The 23,346-nt window shown below is 37.2% G+C and overlaps 3 protein-coding genes across 5 annotated transcripts; all 3 read right to left on the bottom strand.

The window, feature by feature from the left end:
• Positions 1-208: 208 nt before the first annotated feature.
• LOC109981651 (probable serine/threonine-protein kinase irlA) lies at positions 209-23,133 on the bottom strand. Of its 3 annotated transcripts, none has more exons than XM_020630554.3 (7): positions 22,810-23,049; positions 3,972-5,790; positions 3,698-3,861; positions 3,398-3,621; positions 2,397-2,526; positions 2,192-2,292; positions 209-1,710 (listed from the first exon to the last, which is right to left on the bottom strand). In XM_020630554.3, the coding sequence occupies exons 2-7, from the start codon at positions 5,770-5,772 to the stop codon at positions 1,470-1,472; spliced, it is 2,661 nt and encodes an 886-aa protein (XP_020486210.2). In that variant the 5' UTR covers positions 5,773-5,790; positions 22,810-23,049; the 3' UTR covers positions 209-1,469. The 3 variants fall into 3 exon arrangements, with proteins under 3 accessions (XP_020486210.2, XP_065807069.1, XP_065807068.1); XM_065950997.1 differs by lacking the exon at positions 22,810-23,049 and adding an exon at positions 6,501-6,618; XM_065950996.1 differs by lacking the exons at positions 209-1,710; positions 2,192-2,292; positions 2,397-2,526; ... (1 more) ...; positions 3,698-3,861; positions 3,972-5,790 and adding exons at positions 16,349-17,848; positions 18,331-18,431; positions 18,537-18,666; ... (1 more) ...; positions 19,845-20,008; positions 20,120-22,037 and having other exon boundaries at positions 22,810-23,133.
• On the bottom strand, positions 10,711-12,698 carry LOC136177511 (leucine-rich repeat LGI family member 2-like). Its single transcript, XM_065950934.1, has 3 exons — positions 12,680-12,698; positions 12,474-12,638; positions 10,711-12,357 (listed from the first exon to the last, which is right to left on the bottom strand). The coding sequence occupies exons 1-3, from the start codon at positions 12,696-12,698 to the stop codon at positions 11,540-11,542; spliced, it is 1,002 nt and encodes a 333-aa protein (XP_065807006.1). The 3' UTR covers positions 10,711-11,539.
• On the bottom strand, positions 12,793-15,525 carry LOC136177474 (coiled-coil domain-containing protein 149-B-like). Its single transcript, XM_065950815.1, has 4 exons — positions 15,372-15,525; positions 13,560-13,721; positions 13,383-13,421; positions 12,793-13,062 (listed from the first exon to the last, which is right to left on the bottom strand). The coding sequence occupies exons 1-4, from the start codon at positions 15,420-15,422 to the stop codon at positions 12,808-12,810; spliced, it is 507 nt and encodes a 168-aa protein (XP_065806887.1). The 5' UTR covers positions 15,423-15,525; the 3' UTR covers positions 12,793-12,807.
• Positions 23,134-23,346: the final 213 nt, after the last annotated feature.

The following is a 23,346-nucleotide window of genomic DNA, read 5'->3' as shown; positions in this document are numbered from 1 at the left end:
TAATAATTCCAAGTCTACATTTAGTGAGGTTGAAGTGGGTTGGTGTCTTAATGGAGTACATTGTAATTTTTAGGTGTTTCCAATATTCTACTAACCCTCTCATCTGTGTACATGAACTTTTGAAAAAATAGTTATAGGCCTATATCATAATAAATAAATTAAGAAATCAACTTTATATGATATGATGCATTCAAAAATCCAGCAACTCTTGTAGTATATCAATCAAACTTTATTTGTATAGCACATTTCATAAAATCATGTATGGTAGAAAGACCAACTTTACTGTTGGAAAATCAAGTTCTTGCCCATGGCTTTTATCAGGATTGTTATCCAACATGTCACAAATATCAATTACAGAAGATGTGTATGAAGCAAAAAAGTATAAAAGTATTCAAAATATTTCTATAAAAGAGTCGTATACAAACACATATCAGCCAACGGAGCCCCCTCACATATTTAGGCTGAGTGATTAGTCATGTGGCTTCAAGCATTTCACTTTTCCAAAGTGACAGTACAAAAAGAGATGTGATCAAGCCTGCACAGAAAAAGTCTTAACCCTAAATAGGGTCCCTTTATTTCTTTGAAAGATGTATTGAGTTTTTAGTTTTGTAAAATAGAAACAAAATAACACATACAGTGATTTACAGTATTTTACCAAAAAATGCAAATGTCTTTGAATGTAAAATTTAAAAAAAAAGTCAGAAGACTGAGACAAAATACAAAAATAAGATAGAAAAACTAATTCATTAAGAAGTCCCTTTTCCAGCCCGTGGTAAACTTATCAGGCCTAAATTCCAACATTTCTTTTGTGTTATTTGATCATCTTTGGCTGGACTTACAGCATAATGCATTTATTCTTAATACATAGTCGAGACGTGATTTGATTCCTTGTAAAGTCTTGTGTATGGTGACATCATACCCGTCCAGTTGTCATATTAGAGGACAGGACACACTCCACTGAAAATAATTGGTCTATGCTGTTACAAGAGAAGCTTGGGGAAATATTTACCATGGCCTCTTTTCATAGACTAATTAAAATGACAACTTTTTATGATGACATTGCTGGTGTGTTTCCATGTGAAAAATATACACTTCTTATTACTTATTAGATAAGAGCCAATCATCTGACATCCAGAAGTTTGCAAAAAAATAGATCAACAAAACATATAGATAAAAAAAACATATAGATAAACATGTCCATCAGCAAATGCAGGACCCTCACTTTGGGCTGGGTGGTTTGTCAAGTGGCTTTAAGTCAAAGACCTTCACCCAAAAGGAAGCCCATTTATAAGGAACACTTTAAAAAACAAAAACATACCGTGTGGGATTTGCTGTCATGATTTAAAACCTTCCAGCAACAGGTTTTATTGCTAAAGGCAGCAGTTCTTTTCAAAACCACTTGGTGACCACTTATCAAGCAAGACCTCGATAAATTGGAATCACGAGGAAGATGAGCCTAGTGCCACTTTTTAAGCTTGCTTTGTGGATACTTGTTGAGTTTCTTGAATTGGGCAACTGACATGTTGATCAGGATTTGTGGGTGGCGCTGCAGATCCGCTGGTGATGTTGTCTTCACCAGAACTCTTCTCTTTGAAAAGATTTTTTAAGGGAGGTTTCATGTTCCACCCTTGGCTTTTTGCAGATTTATAAACACCTCCAAACAGATCAGGAAACATCGACAGCAGATCAAGTTTGGCGACATCCTCTTGACTGAAAATAGAGACATTACACTGTATTATAAAGAATGACTATGATAGTTCTAAACTACTATGTGGAAATATTTCCCGACCTTTTGGTAAATGAGAAAATGTTTATTTTCAATATGATAACTGGTTGTGGCAATTTCAACCAAAGACTGTTTTCCCCATGTTTGTTTGAAGAATTAAAAGAACTGAAAAGCCAGCTTTGAATTCAATATTTTTGGGAGCAAAATGTATCTTATTTTTGGTACTTTTGAGTGAGGTTGTCACAGTTTCAAGAAATTGAAATACTCAAAAATCTGATTTCTAATTTTTGTTGTCAATAAATAGTTTTGCGTTTAGCGATGACAAACAACAAAACGATTACTGTTACTATGCTGAAAGGTGTGAAGTATGTCAGTGTAGACATTTAGAAAGAGGGGATAACACAATACCAAGGAATCAATATGAAAACACAATAAGTAGATCATTTTCTGTTTACTTGAACTTACTAGTGCTCATGGAGGTTCCGAATGAAGCGCAGCAGTCCCAGAATATCTTCAGAGTAGGATTTCTTCTTACCCGCCACTGTCCCGACCAGCTCTTCTGGAAACTAAAACACAATACACAAAACACAAGTTATAATTGAACTAATGAAAATATTTAAACTTAGAAGGTAAAACAAGTGAAGTTCCAAATGAAATTTATTTCAGTTACCTGATGTTTCCACTGTTTGTAGGATCCCTCTCCAGCATGTTTTTCCAGTGAAGAAATTAATTCTGGATCAGCATTTTTGTACTTTGCCACTTCCTTTATGTTTCCAACCATTTTCAAATAGTCTACTCTCCTAAAAGAATAACATTGAGAATAAATGGTGCATGATTGACAAATGTAAAAAAGAAAAACCTGTTCTCATCCAATAGCCTACTAATGCATTATCAATGTGGCCAGTGTCAAAAAAATGCACAAAGCCCTACATTTAATGCAGAGACCCCGCAACATTTGTGTGCGCCGCAGTCCATCTGCACCACGCATTCAGGAGCTGATCACACCTTCTCTAGCTAATGCTTGTGTTTCCACCACACACACCATGGTCCATCTGGCTCATCCCAGAAGCCCCACTCTGCTCTACTCTACTCTATGTTAACCAATTTGATACAAGGGGAAACTGATTTGGTTGATGGAGTAGTGCGTTTGTTGAAGGCCTGAACAATGACTTTGGGTAAATGTACATCTTCCTGTACACGACAAAATTTGCATTCCCAAACTCAAAGCTTATAGGATGGTAATGTCAGTCTATCCAGTGGCTGGCCTGCATATTTGGTTAGGCCAGAAATATGTCTACAGTTTTCTATCCAATAGCCATGACTCATCTTTCACATTATAAAGAGTCAGTTAAGGTGGTTTAGACATCTGATTAGTGAGCAAGAAAATGTTGCTGGGGGGAGAGACATTTAACTTGCTAAGCCTGCAGCAGCTGCCTTTGATATTCAGGAGAAAAGCACTTTCAATACGTCTTAGATGGGACTGAAAGTACTGTCATCAAAGTAGATCCCAATATTTGTACCGTTCTAACCAGTAAATAAAGAGGTCTTTAACACTTGACCAAATTTGAAGACCGACCAAAGAAGTGGAATTGTCTTTAAGCAGAAATGAATAATTGCTTGACAGGGATTCTAATACATACATCTATAATTTAATCAGCATTTCTTTCTTACTTGTCTGGGTCCCAAAAGAAAGGATGACTCAAGCATTCTTCAACTTTAGGTCTCTTCTTTGGCTCTTCGTTGATCATCCACTCAATGAGATCCTTTGCCACCACATCTTGAACATGGTCCAACGTGTACTTCCCCTCATGAATGTTGTTCTCACACTTAAAGGATATGTCGCCGAAAGGATGGTGTCCCCCAGAGAGGATATAATATATCAGCATCCCTGCCACCTTAAGAATAAACAGACTCATTTAAGAAAGCCATTTTTCAAGAAGTCATGAAGAACGTTTGAGTGACAAAACTTGCCTGGACATCAGTGTTGGACTTGTATGGTATGTCAGTGTCTCCTTCTAAGGTCTCCTTGGCCATCCAGCACTTTGTTCCAGCAGCACCTGTATGGTAAGTTGTTTGGCCTTTGGGTAACCGTCTACAGATGCCAAAATCAGCTAGTCTTACCCTCCCTTTTACGTCTGTAGAAAAAGAAAGTGGAAAAACGTTTTCTTTGATAATTTGGTATTTGAAAACACTTAACTTTTTCAGAATTTCAACCATTAATTCAAAATATATTTAATTTTCTTACCAATAAAAACATTCTGTGGTTTGAGATCCCGGTGGAGAATTGGAGGATTTTGACAATGAAGCACCCTTAAACTCTTGAGGAACATAGAGACAAGTCTCTTCTTCATCTCCAGACCACCCTCTTTATTGTCATTGATGTATTCTTCCAGGGTGTCTTCACAAAGTTGAAGACCAAGATATCCAAAGTTTTCATCCTCTGCAAAGTCAATGTATCGTACGATAAATGGATGATCAAGCTCTGGAAGTCGTAGAAATCCTTCCTCATTCTTCAGCACACGATAGTTGCTTATAAGCATTTTTTTGATAGCAACTTCAGTGCCATCATCTCTTAACCCCAAGAAGACTTCTGTACCATCACTTCCCTTCGCTATGCGAAATTCTTCTTTATTCACATAAATCATGCTCCCAATTACTTTCCTTCCATCAGAGCTCAAGAGCTTCTCTAATTTTTGTTTCCATCTCTCGCTGACTTGAAGCCATCTGTCTTTTTTTGATGTAACAGTGGTGTTGACGTGGTTTTGCTTCTTCTTTTTCTTGGATCCAGGTAAGTCTTCACTTTCTGAGTTTAATTTGCTCAGATGATTATTCAATCGTCTGAGCACTTCTTTAAGATCTTTTAGCATATTCATGTCTGCAGATGTCAGTACGTCATCAGGCACTGAAGTTATCCCTGCTGATGTTATGAAGCTAACTGCATCTTTGACTAGGACCAAGTTTCCAAATATGCCGTATGTGAAGGCTCTCATTTCAGTGGAGTGTTTTTCTTGCACAAAGGGAACTATTGTTCTGCAAAACTTCACAATAAACTCGGGCTCCCAGCCGTGTTTGCCTTCTGTTTTCTGTGTTATCAAATAAAGTGTTTTCAAAATAAATTCAACATACCTATCAGGTCTGTTTTCTGAGCCAAGCTGTTCCAGTAGTTGGTGGATCATGGTACATGCTTGCTCATTTGTTATCTCTTCAACAGTACACAAAACTGCATACAAACAAAAAATAGCTTGAAGTGTATTACCCTGCAAAATGTTTGGAAGGCGCTTGACTACACCTGCAATGTAGGTGTCCACACTTCCAGTGTCCTTCAGCCATTTGATACTTCCCTGGCGGTACTTTTCCATATTTGGTCCACTTACATTAAAAAGTGTCTCAATCATGGTCAGATGGGTTTGAGGATGCTCCAGCAGCATGTGACTGTCAAAGGTTTTGAACACTTCTTCAGGCGGATTCTTTTGCAAAGCAAGTTCCATATCCACAAAATGACCAATTTCTTTGACTAAATGATGTCCTTTTGATGCAAGGCCGTGAATCATCTGTGATAGTTGTTTATTGTGAGTGCTACTTTCAGGATAAATGATTGGTAACAATGTTACCTGTGCACCAGCATCAATGAGCTCTTTTATGACATCTTCCCTGTCTTCGATGGCTGCAGTATGCAGTGGTGTGATTTGTTGTAGATTGCATACATTTGGATTAGCTTTTTTTTCCAGCAATTTTTTCACAAAAAGAAATGGTGCTTTTGATAGTGAGACATAATGCAAAGGTGTAAAGCCATTTTGGGAAGCAACATCTGGGTTTGCACCCCTCTGCAAAAGGTAAGTACAAATGTCCGTCTTGTAGTTAATAACAGCAGCAATCAGTGGTGTTATATAGTCATTGCACTCTTTGCATGGATAAACTTGATCAATGCTGTTGTCCTGAAGTAATTCTTTCAGCTCCTCAAGATCGTTATCATTAATACACTCTATTATAGGATGTGTTTCTGTAGGGGGGGGCTGCAATTGCCACTGCAGGCTGAAGACATTCATTTCTTTGCATCAGAGTAACTGTGAATAAAATGAAAAGGAAAAGAATTATAGAAGTAGTGTCAAAACATTTGGTATCATTCTAAAGTTTATAACAACAGCCAAAGCTATGATCTAGATTAAGATGAAAGTTTACATGTTATTTCACAAGTATATATATTTTAAAGTGCACAGTGAAGCTCTAAAGAAATTATGCTTGCTACTTTTTCATTTATGTGGACAATTTTAATCTGATGGCAGCTCATTCAGAATCCAGAAGGCTAGAAGAGTACAACTCGACAGAAAATGAGCAGTACCACATACAGCCTGTAGGTGGAATAAGTTCATTCTGCTACTTGAAAACTCCTTTATCTACTGTACTGGTTGAGAAAGGTTGCATGGGTTGATGATAATTAAATTAAAGGGAGTGACACCTTCACCTTGTAGCCTACTTCCTCATTCAAGGTAGAAAACGAATTGAACTTTGAAGGCACAAAGATGGAGACATTTTTAGGTTGTAACCTGTAAGTAACCATTCACATAGTTTATGGAGTATAATTTTCATTAAACAACCATTATGTTTAATATCAAATAAATATCAAATGGATAGTCGACAAAGGTAGGCTATGTCTACAGTAAGAAATCAACTTCTCTTATTGAGCAAAACAACTATATTAGTCTATAAGTTTATGATATCTTGTATTATGAATAAACGTGTTATGATAAATGATAATAGAGGAAAATAGACTCACAAAGTCGAAGAGAAGCAGCACATCCGAAGTTGTACGATTTCTAGCTATCCCAACTGACTTGTAATATGCTGCGCTTTATCTTGTATCTCTCTCTATTACTCTTGCTCCTCCTCCTCTTGAAAGCTACAGAACTGGTTAGATTCAGGTGTGGTTGTCAGGTAGGCATTCATTTTCGTGCGTCATCTTGGCAACTGCCCATAAACCCAATGGGCTAGGCATACTGTGCTCCTAACCGTGAAAGGCTTTTCTCTGAATCTTAAAGACATTGTTTGTTACTTTTATAATAGAGAAGACAGTACTCTTGAATATGTTGTTAACTTCATTATACTATATGCAAGGTTTTTCATTCACAAACAGAAATTCTCAGAATCGATTCCCAAACTTTCAAATTTACGTCTAGAGTTATATTCACTCAAATCGCTCTTCCTAAATAACAAAACATGCAACAAGTTTATGAATAACTATAAAAACGTCTTTTTTGATTTATTGAGTTTATTTTTTATTTTATTCTTTCATATATACTTTGCTGTATGTAGCCTACTTTAGGCTTATGTAATCCCTCTTTTATTTCATTTATATGTTGTACTGTGCAATTTCCTGAAGTATCCTACAGTATTGTTTTTGAAAAAAGTTATTTTCTTTGGACTTGAACCCCGATCTCCTGCAGATAGTTATTCAGGGATGAAAAATTAGCTTCAGTTCTTGGTTTCCTTTTTCTTTTTATGTATTTATTTTAAACATGATCTCTTCTCATACTATAAATGTGTCTCTCTTGAAGATAAAGCAGTGGGCTTGAAGTTCCCAACTTTCAGCCCCTAACAGTGTGAGAGACTGGGGACCTCCAATGTCCCTGGAAGTGGTTAAATCATTTAACATTGCACACAGACACACACACTAAAAGGCCTATCCAAACACGTATGAGAACAAAACAAGAGAACAACAGCAACCTTAAATAATTACATATTTTTCAGTGTGTCCTGAGAATATTTTTTATAAAAGGGCAACAGAAACCAATGCAGTCATGTGCAAACTTACATTTGAAGGATTATTTACACATCACTTTTATTTCAGCACAACTCTCAATTAAGGACGATGGTTTTATTTTAAATTGAACAACCTATAATTTCACTATAATGTGTAAAATATTTAATTAAATTGTTTTACATTTTTTGTTTGTTTTTGGAAGGAATCTTGCAACCCTCCCCTCTTAGTGTTTCCCGACCCCCACTTTGGGAACCACTGGTCTATCACAACATGTATTCCATATCATACAGTAAAAAGAATGCTGATAACTAAAATGAATATAGCAGGGTTTGCATTTAACCTGTGTGAAGAATACTTTTCTATTTCTTATTTGAGTATTAGTTTAGACAACACAACAACTTTAGATTGATCATTATTTTTAAACTGAAGTTTTTAACAGATAAACAAGTTTTATCTTGTCTCAGAAGGATGAATAAGTTCCTGCATCACACATTTAACTAATGATTAATTCAGCCCAACTCTGAATAATTCTGTTGTTGCACTTTGCTTAAGGCTGTGACATAACTTCACTGACTGTTGAGCACCTGCCTTGAGGAGTAAGAGTGCAAGAATTAAACCTGATTTCTAGCTGTCCCAACTGACTTGTAATATGCTGCGCTTTATCTTGTATCTCTCTCTATTACTCTTGCTCCTCCTCCTCTTGAAAGCTACAGAACTGGTTAGATTCAGGTGTGGTTGTCAGGTAGGCATTCATTTTCGTGCGTCATCTTGGCAACTGCCCATAAACCCAGAGGGCTAGGCATACTGTGCTTCTAACCGTGAAAGGCTTTTCTCTGAATCTTAAAGACATTGTTTGTTACTTTTATAATAGAGAAGACAGTACTCTTGAAATGTTGTTAACTTCATTATACTATATGCAAGGTTTTTCATTCACAATCAAAAATTCTCAGAATCGATTCCCAAACTTTTAAATTTACGTCTAGAGTTATATTCACTCAAATCGCTCTTCCTAAATAACAAAACATGCAACAAGTTTATGAATAACTATAAAAACGCCGTTTTTGATTTATTGAGTTTATTTTTGATTTTATTCTTTCATATATACTTTCCTGTATGTAGCCTACTCTAGGCTTATGTAATCCCTCTTTTATTTGATTTATATGTTGTACTGTGCAATTTCCTGAAGTATCCTACAGTATTGTTTTTGAAAAAATTTATTGATTAACAGAAGTATTAATTGCGAGCGGAGACCAATGTGCTGGACATAAATATTCATGTTATACCTGAAGTCTAATTTGCCTTGAGCTGTTTTAGAGGCATTTAGATCTTCAGCCCTCAGTTTTGTCTCTCAGGCTACATGCTGCCCTCTTGTTGAGGTGAAGGTTGCTAAGGATGCCAAAAAGCCAACAAGTTTTTATTCCAGTTAGTCAAGTCCTGACGCTTTGTCATAATCATTTGACTTCAAATTCAGAAGGATTGGCTATAAGCTAAATAAATAACACAATGTTTAGGCATACTCTTTTTTTCTTTGGACTCGAACCCAGATCTCCTGCAGATAGTTATTCAGGGATGAAAAATTAGCTTCAGTTCTTGGTTTCCTTTTTTTTTTTATGTATTTATTTTAAACATGATTTCTTCTCATACTATAAATGTGTCTCTCTTGAAGATAAACCAGTGGGCTTGAAGTTCCCAACTTTCAGCCCCTAACAGTGTGAGAGATTGGGGACCTCCAATGTCCCTGGAAGTGGTTAAATCATTTAACATTGCACACAGACACACACACTAAAAGGCCTATCCAAACACGTATGAGAACAAAACAAGAGAACAACAGCAACCTTAAATAATTACATATTTTTCAGTGTGTCCTGAGAATGTTTTTTATAAAAGGGCAACAGAAACCAATGCAGTCATGTGCAAACTTACATTTGAAGGATTATTTACACATCACTTTTATTTCAACACAACTCTCAATTAAGGACGATGGTTTTATTTTAAATTGAACAACCTATAATTTCACTATAATGTGTAAAATATTTAATTAAATTGTTTTACATTTGTGTTTGTTTTTGGAAGGAATCTTGCAACCCTCCCCTCTTAGTGTTTCCCGACCCCCACTTTGGGAACCACTGGTCTATCACAACATGTATTCCATATCATACAGTAAAAAGAATGCTGATAACTAAAATGAATATAGCAGGGTTTGCATTTAACCTGTGCGAAGAATACTTTTATATTTCTTATTTGAGTATTAGTTTAGACAACACAACAACTTTAGATTGATCATTATTTTTAAACTGAAGTTTTTAACAGATAAACAAGTTTTATCTTGTCTCAGAAGGATGAATAAGTTCCTGCATCACACATTTAACTAATGATTAATTCAGCCCAACTCTGAATAATTCTGTTGTTGCACTTTGCTTAAGGCTGTGACATAACTTCACTGACTGTTGAGCACCTGCCTTGAGGAGTAAGAGTGCAAGAATTAAACCTGAAAGTCTTAGCTCTGGATTTAGATTAAAGTGAAGAACTTACTTAACATGAGTCCCATAGGATAGAGAAAAATAGGAGAAAGCAATTCAACAGAAACGGCTCACGTCTATAGCTTCAGTGATATTTGCAAATTGGATTATTTCATGTAGACAAATTTACAGAGATATCTTTAACCAACCAACATCACTATCTCCCATATCCAACTTACAAAGCAAATCCTAAAGAGGTTAGAGGTGGCAAAACTGTGATGCTGCAAAAGGCAAAAAAAAACAACAACAACGAACAGGAAACATACTCACTCTACACTCAAGATACAGGAAAAGGCTAAAACAAGTACTGTCTATTTTAAGTCTGCGCGATAGCTTTAGTTCAACAATTTGCTGCAGCAACTGTGTAATCTACTGTAAAAGTACAAGCATGAGTTTTCTCAGGAGAAGGTAGGTGGACAAGTGAGTGGCATATCCTTTATGTTCCATCAACTCTCTTTGCTTCCTAAATTAAACAACCCCTCATGGCGGACTCCTCGATCCTGTCCAGAGTCATCGTCTCTTCAAAAGGCATACAAATGTAACAAAAATGGCTTCAACTACCATGCTGAGCTCAAGGCTTGAGACCGTCAACAAACCAATGGGTGCAATCATGCGAGCAATTTCCTTTTTTAAAACATTTTATGACTGTGACTGATGTCGCCAGTGTCATAATAAATAATCAATAAATGATAAAACACTTGCTGTCGTACTTTTAAACATTTATTTTGAAATTCAAATGACTAAATTTACAGTGTATCTTGAGAGTAACATTCAATATGCATTAAACAAATTCTTACAAAAGAATCGGCATGTGGTAAAGCTTGCATACTGTATTCCTTTTTTTTGTTGCAATACCATTCAATCAAAGAGTAAAGATGCACTTTAAGACTTCTCAGTCTGATAGGTTCATCAAAAAAATGAATTTGGCAAACACCTTTTTTTTTTTGTATTTCATGCTCTTGCAGGCTGCAGTAACGTTTGAATTATTTGAAAGTAAGTGCAAAGATCCGTCCAGACCCTTTTTTTTTGTGACAAACAGGTAGTGGCATTGCAGTCCTTGTTTTATGTACATGTCAGAGCTTGCTAGTTAACATTCAGTATTTTCAAAGAACAGAAAGAGAGACCAAAAAGGACTCTCAACTCAAGTTGACATATATATATTTACTGAACATTACCACAGGGTATGAGGACATGAGGTAAGGGGCAACCATACCTGGAACACCTTCAAGAGGCAAAATGATCGCTCTCAAGGTCCTGGTGTACATTTTTAGGGGTATTAAACCATTAACACAATGAAATCTGTACATCCAAAAACACCAAACTGGATTTCGAATCTTTCCATTCCTCAGAAGAATACCTAAAAGGTACTAAGGAAGCTATTCCAAGCACTACTGAACCAGCTCTTATTCGCAACAAAACACTAACTAGGAATCAAAAAGATAAGAGTTCATTAAGTCTGGTCCTTTCTTTACTTTTGAAAATATATCTTGTAGTGGAAGACGTCTGATTGCAGAAAGGAATGTAAGGCAGAGCCCCTCACAAGCTCAAGTCTATGATGACGTGCTCAAAGATCTGTGTGTTTCCCTTGAAGCTTGAGGTGAAGATGAAGTCCCTGCGGTCAGTGGAAACCACAGTGAAGGAGCGCGGTGCCTGGATGTAAACCTCCTTGAAGCGGTCAAAGAGTTTCTCGTCGTCGTCCCACAGGTAGATCTGTGAAAATGTGTAATCGCTTCCCAGGGCAAGGTAGTAGCGCTCTTTGAAAGAGAACGGCTGAAGAATCATGGACCCCCTTGAGGGCAAGGCCTGGATCTCCGCAAACTGTTTGGCGCCCCAACGCAGAACTTTGGAGTCGCCAATATAACGTGTCATGGCCAGGTAAAGTTCCTCCTTGATCCGGAAGTGCTTTACAGCTACAACGTCCTCCATGTTGGGGATCTCGCCCTGCAGGACAAACTTCTGGTTGCTCCGGCTCCACTGGTAGATCACGGGAACTTGTGAGCGGCTTGCCAAGACAAGGTGGGCCTTCCCATCCAAGTCCAAGAATTCTGCATCGGTGTCACGGTACCATTCATGCAGCGACTGATATGAATAAAAGCCCTTATCGTTCCACTTGTAAAGGGTGGACAGGCCTGCTTTGGAGCTGTCAGCAATCACAAAGAAGGAGTCAGAACCAATCTGGAATGCCTCGATGTCATTGGGCTTGGAGATCTTGGACACCTCTATCTCCTGGAACTTGCTGAACCTGCTTTGGTCCTCATCAAACTTGTAGATGTGGGAACCACCAAAGAGCTGCGCCACAATGACAAAAACTTGGTCCAGGATGACAACTGACTTGCACCCTACAATGGACTGACCTGGAAAACAAGACAGCACTTTATTGATCGCCAGAGGGGGAAATTCAGGAAAGAAGACAAAGGAAATAAACAGGTTACCACATAGGTGCTGCACGCAACCAGGGACATTGCCATACCTGTAATGTTATCATAAGTCCTGAAGTTCATTTCTATGTGGTCCCATTGGTAAACCATACAGCTGTCTGTGCTGGGAGCAGCAATAGTCACGTAGACGTCGTTCTTGTAGCTGAATGTGTCAACAGACAGGGACTCTGAAGCGACCAACTGGTGGAGTACAAAATCTGCAAAGAAAAAGAATGAAATCCAAATTAAAAGAGTAAACTTAAGGCCCTTCCACACATGACCTCCTGATATTTGTAGACAATGTCAGGCCATTCTGCTACAGAAATTTCCCAGAATTGCCTTTCACAAAAATAATGTTTTATTATTACAATCATTCGGATTGGAGATTTAGAAAGCCACAATTGAATTGGTTAAAAACCTTTTAGGGGAAGTTCTACACATATGATGATTGCGACTTTGTCCCACTTGCCTGTTCTCCATGCAGAGGGCGTCGACGTCAATGATGCGTGCCTCACGGTTGCCCAAGATGTGGTTGAGCTCCATGTTGAGTCTGTACGCCTTCTCCCTGAAAACGTTCCGCTCTGCTTTGACGTCCTGCAGCTCATCGGTCAGAGCCTTCATGTTGTGCTCCATCTCCTCCATCTAGAAAAAGAAAGCCAGGCTAAATGTTTGTGAGGTTTAAACGACAAAAATATTTTAATGTAGAAACTGGTTAAGTTGAACTAGGGCTGTAGTCATTAACTACTTTATCACGATTAATTAAAGGTCACATAATATGCAAAGTAGACTTTACCATGTTTTTTTTAACACTAATATGTGTCCCTGGTGTGCTCAAACAGGCCATTTGGAGATGTTCCCGATCGAGACGAAGCAAAAAGGAACACAGACTACAAAACAGCTGATTGGAGGCAGATCGAGCCATCCTACACAAGCCAAAATGGCAGGAATCAACAGCAGCTTACTTGATTGCATTTTTCTGGAGGCAAAGACGTGTCCCCATCCTGAAAAGAAGAGTTATATAATTATTTTGAAGATTTTATGACTGAGCACAAAATAGCAAATATGCATTGTGCACAGTGATATAAATGTACACATAAAAGCATCAAATAAAGATCACGTGGAAGGCGTGAACCACTCACTATAAGTTCCCTGTACTTCTTCTTGAGTCCTTGGTGGCGCTCCCTCAGCTGGTTAGCCATCAGCTTGTACTGGTCTCTTTCTTGTTGACAGGTGTCCAACTCCTTGGACAGAATGAGGAGGGCCTCTTTCTTGCTCTCCAGCTTGCGCTTACACACCAGAAACTACACAAAACATCGCATACAGGGACAGAACAGAGGGCAGTGGCATTATTACATATGCAACATGGAAACAGTTTATTACAGATCATCACACTCTTTGTGTTGTGTATGGACCAGGGTACATCTGTAGATATATCAGAACAACTCCAGTATGTAGTTGCTTGTTTTGGGCTTTGTTATTTCCTCCATGGCCCTGATCCTGTCATATAAATAGGGATGCAACAGACGACTAGTTATATATATGTACTCATCTGAAGTTTTACGATATAAATTATTATTCTCTTTAAATTGTAGTAAAAGGTTATTAAGTGAAAAGTGCTCTCATCAAATTACTTAATTTTTTTGATACAAAATTACAAAATACAGCAGATCCTTGAATCACATGGCTGAAAGCAGGAAATGTTGGACCTTTTTTTAATGAAGAAACACCAAAACAATTCATTTTTCCTTTTTATATTAGGCAAATAGTTTTTGATAGATTTTTGCAGGTCTAGGCTGAAATGTTGAAATAGCACAGCTGTACAAATTTCACCAACCTGTTCCTGACAGGTAGAAAAAACACACAGCAGCCAAGTGTTTAGAGTGATGATAAGCCACACGTTAGAAGAAGCAGTGTGAACCTTGATAGCAGACAGACCAGCTCATAACCACATTAAAAGACAGCTACTATAGTGTTCAGCAAAGCTTTTCATATGGTTTCAAGCTCATGCTTCCTACACCTACTGCTAATAGTTAGGCATAAAAAAAATAAAAATAATGTATATAAAAAAATAAAAATAATAATAATAATGATAATAATAATAATAATAATAATAATAATAATAATAAAATAGTTAGGCCTAAAAATATAAAAATAAAATAAAATAAAATAATAATAATAATAATAATAATAATAATATAAAACCAATAGTTCGGCCTAAAAAAAAAATAATAATAATAATAATAAAACCAATAGTTAGGCCTAAAAAAATGAAATAATAATAATAATAATAAAAAAAATAGTTAGGCCTGATGTAGATTTTTTTAAAATCCTTTGATAGGTAAACTACCTATTAAAACACTTTAAATGACCCCATTGTTATTCTTTTGAAATGTAATCGCTGTGTGGTGTTTCAATTGGTCTTTAAGTCGGCTATTCGAAAGCTGTTTAGGGAATACATGAACGGCGACGAGTGTCATTTAGTAGGCTAAATATTATTACACTAAGACTATCTGACATAGTCTTAAATTACACCTTCCAAAATTCAAACTTCACAATAAACTCCCTCGAGAGGTTTAATTGAAATGTCTTCCAGCAGTGATAGTTTATACCAGGTAGCCCCACAGGTGTGTTTTCATCTGTTCTTTAAAGCACCTTGCGTGTTTAAAGGTGACAAGAGGAGGAGGAGAGTCGACACATTTCACAAACCAAAGAGGCTCGGATGCTGTCGGCCTGCAGGCAAGCTCCCACCGTCAATGAATCCTTATCTTGTCTCACGTATAATTAAGAAGAAAAGTGAGGTTTTATATGATAGCTAGGTGATATCAAATAGCTACTTGGTCTATTTATTCTAGTACTGACGCTTTTTTTTCCCCATATGGACAACGGAGTCGGTGAGAAAATGTGTCCGTCTCTGCAACAGCTGTTCCCGGTGTTCGTCGCCTTTCACTTACCTCGCTAACGAGCCCCTGCCAGTCGCCCTCACTCCTCTTGGAAGACTGCATTATCCTAAATAAAAGAGAAATGTGAGGGAACAGGACCCCCCCCTCTCTCTGCCTCCGTCCGAGCTGCTTCTTTTCCGTTTGTTTATCCTGCAGCGTCACTTTATTGGCTCTGCCGTCAAGTCACACACAATGAGTACAGAAAAAGGACAAATAGACTACTTCCGCTAGAATATCCTTTAAGAATATAATTATTATTCAATTTTTGAAGCATTTACACATGAAACTATAATTTGTGTTACACTGCCGTCATTTTTCTTACACACCAATGGAAAAGAATGAGCAATGACGAAAGTGGAATATCCTTCAAAATAAAAGCATGTTGGGGAAAATGTCACATCATTTAATATGCTTTTTAAAAAAATATATACTCTGTTCTCCCGTGATAAAGAGTAAATGTATGTTTCCTGAAAAATAGCTTTTTTATTTTGTAAGCAACAACACTGGTTTTCCTGTCATTTCTAGAGTTCTCAAAAAAGAGCTGAAATGTTGTTTTCATAGGGAAACCAGTGTTGTTGCTCTGAGATAACCGGAGTAACAATTACAATTATTATACAATTAATCGGGGGCTTTTTGCTTTTAGATAGGACAGTGTAGTAGAGTAGGAAGTTGGGATGAGAGAGTAGGAAAATACATGCGGGGAAGGAGCCACATGTTGGAATCAAACCCGAACCCCAAATAAGTTTTCCCGCTTTTGTTGCCATAGTTCAAAAGGAAAGACTAATAATTCCAAGTCTACATTTAGTGAGTTTGAAGTGGGTTGGTGTCTTAATGGAGTACATTGTAATTTTTAGGTGTTTCCAATATTCTACTAACTCTCTCATCTATGTACATGAGCTTTTGAAAAAATAATTATAGGCCTATATCATAATAAATAAATTAAGAAATCAACTTTATATGACATGATGCATTCAAAAATCCAGCAACTCTTGTAGTATATCAATCAAACTTTATTTGTATAGCACATTTCATAAAATCATGTATGGTAGAAAGACCAACTTTACTGTTGGAAAATCAAGTTCTTGCCCATGGCTTTTATCAGGATTGTTATCCAACATGTCACAAATATCAATTACAGAAGATGTGTATGAAGCAAAAAAGTATAAAAGTATTCAAAATATTTCTATAAAAGAGTCGTATACAAACACATATCAGCCAACGGAGCCCCCTCACATATTTAGGCTGAGTGATTAGTCATGTGGCTTCAAGCATTTCACTTTTCCAAAGTGACAGTACAAAAAGAGATGTGATCAAGCCTGCACAGAAAAAGTCTTAACCCTAAATAGGGTCCCTTTATTTCTTTGAAAGATGTATTGAGTTTTTAGTTTTGTAAAATAGAAACAAAATAACACATACAGTGATTTACAGTATTTTACCAAAAAATGCAAATGTATTTAAATGTAAAATTTAAAAAAAAGTCAGAAGACTGAGACAAAATACAAAAATAAGATAGAAAAACTAATTCATTAAGAAGTCCCTTTTCCAGCCCGTGGTAAACTTATCAGGCCTAAATTCCAACATTTCTTTTGTGTTATTTGATCATCTTTGGCTGGACTTACAGCATAATGCATTTATTCTTAATACATAGTCGAGACGTGATTTGATTTCTTGTAAAGTCTTGTGTATGGTGACATCATACCCGTCCAGTTGTCATATTAGAGGACAGGACACACTCCACTGAAAATAATTGGTCTATGCTGTTACAAGAGAAGCTTGGGGAAATATTTACCATGGCCTCTTTTCATAGACTAATTAAAATGACAACTTTTTACAATGACATTGCTGGTGTGTTTCCATGTGAAAAATATACACTTCTTATTACTTATTAGATAAGAGCCAATCATCTGACATCCAGAGGCTTGCAAAAAAATAGATCAACAAAACATACAAATAAAAAAAACATATAGATAAACATGTCTATCAGCAAATGCAGGCCCTCACTTTGGGCTGGGTGGTTTGTCAAGTGGCTTTAAGTCAAAGACCTTCACCCAAAAGGAGGCCCATTTATAAGGAACACTTTAAAAAACAAAAACATATCGTGTGGGATTTGCTGTCATGATTTAAAACCTTCCAGCAACAGGTTTTATTGCTAAAGGCAGCAGTTCTTTTCAAAACCACTTGGTGACCACTTATCAAGCAAGACCTTGATAAATTGGAATCACGAGGAAGATGAGCCTAGTCCCACTTTTTAAGATGGCTTTGTGGATCCTTGTTGAGTTTCTTGAATTGGGCAACTGACATGTTGATCAGGATTTGTGGGTGGCGCTGCAGATCTGCTGGTGATGTTGTCTCTGGGAAACTCTTCTGTTCTAAAGAATCTTTTAAGGGAAGGTTTTTTGTTCCACCCTTGGCTTTTTGCAGATTTATAAACACCTACAATTAGATCAGGAAACATCGACAGCAGATCAAGTTTGGCGGCATCCTCTTCACTGAAAATAGAGACATTACACTGTATTATAAAGAATGACTATGATAGTTCTAAACTACTATGTGGAAATATTTCCCGACCTTTTGGTAAATGAGAAAATGTTTATTTTCAATATGATAACTGGTTGTGGCAATTTCAACCAAAGACTGTTTTCCCCATGTTTGTTTGAAGAATTTAAAAGAACTGAAAAGCCAGCTTTGAATTCAATATTTTTGGGAGCAAAATGTATCTTATTTTTGGTACTTTTGAGTGAGGTTGTGACAGTTTCAAGAAATTGAAACACTCAAAAATCTGATTTCTAATTTTTGTTGTCAATAAACAGTTTTGCGTTTAGCGATGACAAACAACAACACGATAACTGTTACTATGCTGAAAGGTATGAAGTATGTCAGTGTAGACATTTAGAAAGAGGGGATAACACAATACCAAGGAATCAATATGAAAACACAATAAGGAGATCATTTTCTGTTTACTAGAACTTACTAGTGCTCATGGAGGTTCCGAATAAAGCGCAGCAGTCCCAGAATATCTTCAGAGTAGGGTTTCTTCTTACCCTCCACTCTCTGGACCAGCTCTTCTGGAAACTAAAACACAAAACACCAAAACACAAGTTATAATTGAACTAAGGAAAATATTTAAACTTAGAAGGTAAAACAAGTGAAGTTCCAAATGAAATTTATTTCACTTACCCGATGTTTCCACTGTTTGTAGGATCCCTCTCCAGCATGTTTTTCCAGTGAAGAAATTAATTCTGGATCAGCTTTTTTGTAGTGTTTCACTTCATCGATGTTTCCAACCATTTTCAAATAGTCTACTCTCCTAAAAGAATAACATCGAGAATAAATGGTGCATGATTGACAAATGTAAAAAAGAAAAACCTGTTCTCATCCAATAGCCTACTAATGCATTATCAATGTGGCCAGTGTCAAAAAATGCACAAAGCACTACATTTAATGCCGAGACCCCGCAACATTTGTGTGTGCCGCAGCCCATCTGCACCACGCACTCAGGAGCTGATCACACGTTCTCTAGCTAATGCTTGTGTTTCCACCACACACACCATGGTCCATCTGGCTCATCCCAGAAGCCCCACTCTGCTCTGCTCTACTCTATGTAAACTAATTTGATACAAGGGGAAACTGATTTGGTTGATGGAGTAGTACGTTTGTTGAAGGCCTGAACAATGACTTTGGGTAAATGTATTCTTTGCCATCTTCCTATACACTACAAAATTTGCATTCCCAAACTCAAAGCTTATAGGATGGTAATGTCAGTCTATCCAATGGCTGGCCTGCATATTTGGTTAGGCCAGAAATATGTCTACAGTTTTCTATCCAATAGCCATGACTCATCTTTCACGTTTTAAAGAGTCAGTTAAGGTGGTTTAGACATCTGATTAGTGAGCAAGAAAATGTTGCTGGGGAGAGAGACACTTAACTTGCTAAGCCTGCAGCAGCTGCCTTTGATATTCAGGAGAAAAGCACTTTCAATACATCTTAGATGGGACTGAAAGTACTGTCATCAAAGTAGATCCCAATATTTGTACCGTTCTAACCAGTAAATAAAGAGGTCTTTAACACTTGACCAAATTTGTAGACCGACCAAAGAAGTGGAATTGTCTTTCAGCAGAAATGAATCATTGCTTGACAGGGATTCTAATACATACATCTATCAATTAATCAGCATTTCTTTCTTACTTGTCTGGGTCCCAAAAGAAAGGATGACTCAAGCATTTTTCAACTTTAGGTCTCTCCTTTGGCTCTTGGTTGATCATCCGCTCAATGAGATCCTTTGCCACCACATCTTGAACATGGTCCAACGTGTACTTCCCCTTATGAATGTTGTACTCACACTCAAAGGATATGTCGCCAAAAGGATGGTGTCCCCCAGAGAGGATATAATATATCAGCATCCCTGCCACCTTAAGAATAAACAGACTCATTTAAGAAAGCCATTTTTCAAGAAGTCATCGATAACGTTTGAGTGACAAAACTTGCCTGGACATCAGTGTTGGACTTGTATGGTATGTCAGTGTCTTCTGCTAAGGTCTCCTTGGCCTTCCAGCACTTTGTTCCAGCAGCACTTGTGCGGTAAGTTGTTTGGCCTTTGGGTAACCGTCTACAGATGCCAAAATCAGCTAATCTTACCCTCCCATTAACGTCTGTAGAAAAAGAAAGTGTAACAACGTTTTTTTTCATAATTTGGGATTTGAAAACTCTTGACTTTTTCAGAATTTCAACCGTTAACTCAAAATATCTTTAAATTGTCTTACCAATAAAAACATTCTGTGGTTTGAGATCCCGGTGGAGTATTGGAGAGTTTTGACAATGAAGCACCCATAAACTTTCGAGGAACTGAGAGACAAGTCTCTTCTTCATCTCCAGACCACCCTCTTTATTGTCATTGATGTATTCTTCCAGGGTGTCTTCACAAAGTTGAAGACCAAGATATCCAAAGTTTTTATCCTCTGCAAAGTCAATGTATCGTACGATAAATGGATGATCAAGCTTTGGATGTCGTAGAAATACTTCCTCATTCTTCAGCACACGATAGTTGCTTATAAGCATTTTTTTGATAGCAACTTCAGTGCCATCATCTCTGAACCCCAAGAAGACTTCTGTACCCTCACTTCCCTTTGCTATGCGAAATTCTTCTTTATTCACATATATCATGCTCCCAATTCTGATTATTTCACTTCCATCAGAGCTCAAGAGCTTCTCAAATTTTTCTTTCCATCTCTCACTGACTGGAAGCCATCTGTCTTTTATTGATGTAACAGTGGTGTTGACGTGGTGTCGCTCAGCTGCTGCTCCTTCATTTGCAGTGGTGTGAACTTCAGCATCATTTGGGGCTCCTTGCTTTTCTTCTTCTTCCTTCTTTTTCTTCTTCTTCTTCTTCTTCTTTTTCTTGGATCCAGGTAAGTCTTCACTTTCTGAGTTTAATTTGCTCAGATGATTATTCAATCGTCTGAGCACTTCTTTAAGATCTTTAAGCATTTTCATGTCTGCAGATGTCAGTACGTCATCAGGCACTGAAGTTATCCCTGCTGATGTTATGAAGCTAACTGCATCTTTGACTAGGACCAAGTTTCCAAATATGCCGTATGTGAAGGCTCTCGTTTCAGTGGCATGTTTTTCATGCACAAAGGGAACTATTGTTCTACAAAACTTCACAATAAACTCGGGCTCCCAGCCGTGTTTGCCTTCTGTTTTCTGTGTTATCACATAAAGTGTTTGCAAAATAAACACAACATAACTTTCAGGTCTGTTTTCTGAGCCAAGCTGCTCCAGTAGTTGGTGGATCATGGTACATGCTTGCTCATTTGTTATCTCTTCAACAGTACACAAAACTGCATACAAACAAAAAATAGCTTGAAGTGTATTACCCTGCAAAATGTTTGGAAGGCGCTTGACTACACCTGCAATGTAGGTGTCCACACTTCCAGTGTCCTTCAGCCATTTGATACTTCCCTGGCGGTACTTTTCCATATTTGGTCCACTTACATTAAAAAGTGTCTCAATCATGGTCAGATGGGTTTGAAGATGCTCCAGCAGCATGTGACTGTCAAAGGTTTTGAACACTTCTTCAGGCGGATTCTTTTGCAAAGCAAGTTCCATATCCACAAAATGACCAATTTCTTTGACTAAATGATGTCCTTTTGATGCAAGGCCGTGAATCATCTGTGATAGTTGTTTATTGTGAGTGCTACTTTCAGGATAAATGATTGGTAACAATGTTACCTGTGCACCAGCATCAATGAGCTCTTTTATGACATCTTCCCTGTCTTCGATGGCTGCAGTATGCAGTGGTGTGATTTGTTGTAGATTGCATCCATTTGGATTAGCTTTTTTTTCCAGCAATTTTTTCACAAAAAGAAATGGTGCTTTTGATAGTGAGACATAATGCAAAGGTGTAAAGCCATTTTGGGAAGCAACATCTGGGTTTGCACCCCTCTGCAAAAGGTAAGTACAAATGTCCGTCTTGTAGTTAATAACAGCAGCAATCAGTGGTGTTATATAGTCATTGCACTCTTTGCATGGATAAACTTGATCAATGCTGTTGTCCTGAAGTAATTCTTTCAGCTCCTCAAGATCGTTATCATTAATACACTCTATTATAGGATGTGTTTCTGTTGGAGGGGGCTGCAATTGCAGCTGCATGAGGACATTCATTTCTTTGCATCAGAGTAACTGTGAATAAAATGAAAAGGAAAAGAATTATAGAAGTAGTGTCAAAACATTTGGTATCATTCTAAAGTTTATAACAACAGCCAAAGCTATGATCTAGATTAAGATGAAAGTTTACATGTTATTTCACAAGTATATATATTTTAAAGTGCACAATGAAGCTCTAAAGAAATTATGCTTGCTACTTTTTCATTTATGTGGACAATTTTAATCTGATGGCAGCTCATTCAGAATCCAGAAGGCTAGAAGAGTACAACTCAACAGAAAATGAGCAGTACCACATACAGCCTGTAGGTGGAATAAGTTCATTCTGCTACTTGAAAACTCCTTTATCTACTGTACTGGTTAAGAAAGGTTGCATGGGTTGATGGTAATTAAATTTAGAAATAAAAATCAAGAGCAAACAGGTCATACAATTGCCAGTGCTAACATGTTTTTAGATATTATACAATGAGAGTGACACCTTCATTTTGTAGCCTACTTCCTCATTCAAGGTAGAAAACGAATTGAACTTTGAAGGCACAAAGCTGGAGACATTTTTAGGTTGTAACCTATAAGTAACCATTCACATAGTTTATGGAGTATAATTTTCATTAAACGACCATTATGACAATATCAAATACATATCAAATGGATAGTAGACAAAGGTAGGCTATGTCTAAAGTAAGAAATCAACTTCTCTTATTGAGAAAAACAACTATATTAGTCTATAAGTTTATGATATCTTGTATTATGAATAAACGTGTTAAATGATAACAGAGGAAAATAGACTTACAAAGTCGAAGAGAAGCAGCACATCCGAAGTTGTACGATTTCCTTCCCACTGACGTGGCCTATGATGCGCTATTTCCTCTTCTTTTTCTATTACTCTTGCTCCTCCTCTTTAGAGCTACACCCCTGGCAATATTCGAGTTGTCAGGTAGTCTTTCATTATCAGTTAAAAGTCATCTTGGCAACTGCCCATGAACTAATTGCGAGCGGAGTGGATATAATGTGTGAAGACTATTGAGCAGTTTTACTCGTGTTTAAGATCTTTAGCCCTCAGTTTTGGCTCTCAGGCGACTTTCAGACTTCATTGCTGAAAATGAAAACGAAACTTAAGAGTTAGCTCGTAAAAAAACTCCATACCATCCCGACAGTACAATCATTTATTTCTATGCATTTGAAGTGATGTCAGTCAGCAGCTCTTTCTCCTCTCGTTTAGTGTGCAGCGGGCAGGTAACCATGGTGACTGTCAATCAACGATGTCCCGGCCCCTCTATGAATAAAACTCTTCTCTCAGTTAAACTTACTTTAATCATGTGTCTGTGAG

The sequence above is a fragment of the Labrus bergylta genome, chromosome 22, assembly GCF_963930695.1.
Source record: "Labrus bergylta chromosome 22, fLabBer1.1, whole genome shotgun sequence".
In the NCBI taxonomy this organism is placed as follows: Eukaryota; Metazoa; Chordata; class Actinopteri; order Labriformes; family Labridae; genus Labrus; species Labrus bergylta.
The sequence above is the reverse complement of the archived record's forward strand: the minus strand, read 5'-3'. Positions and strand labels throughout refer to the sequence as shown.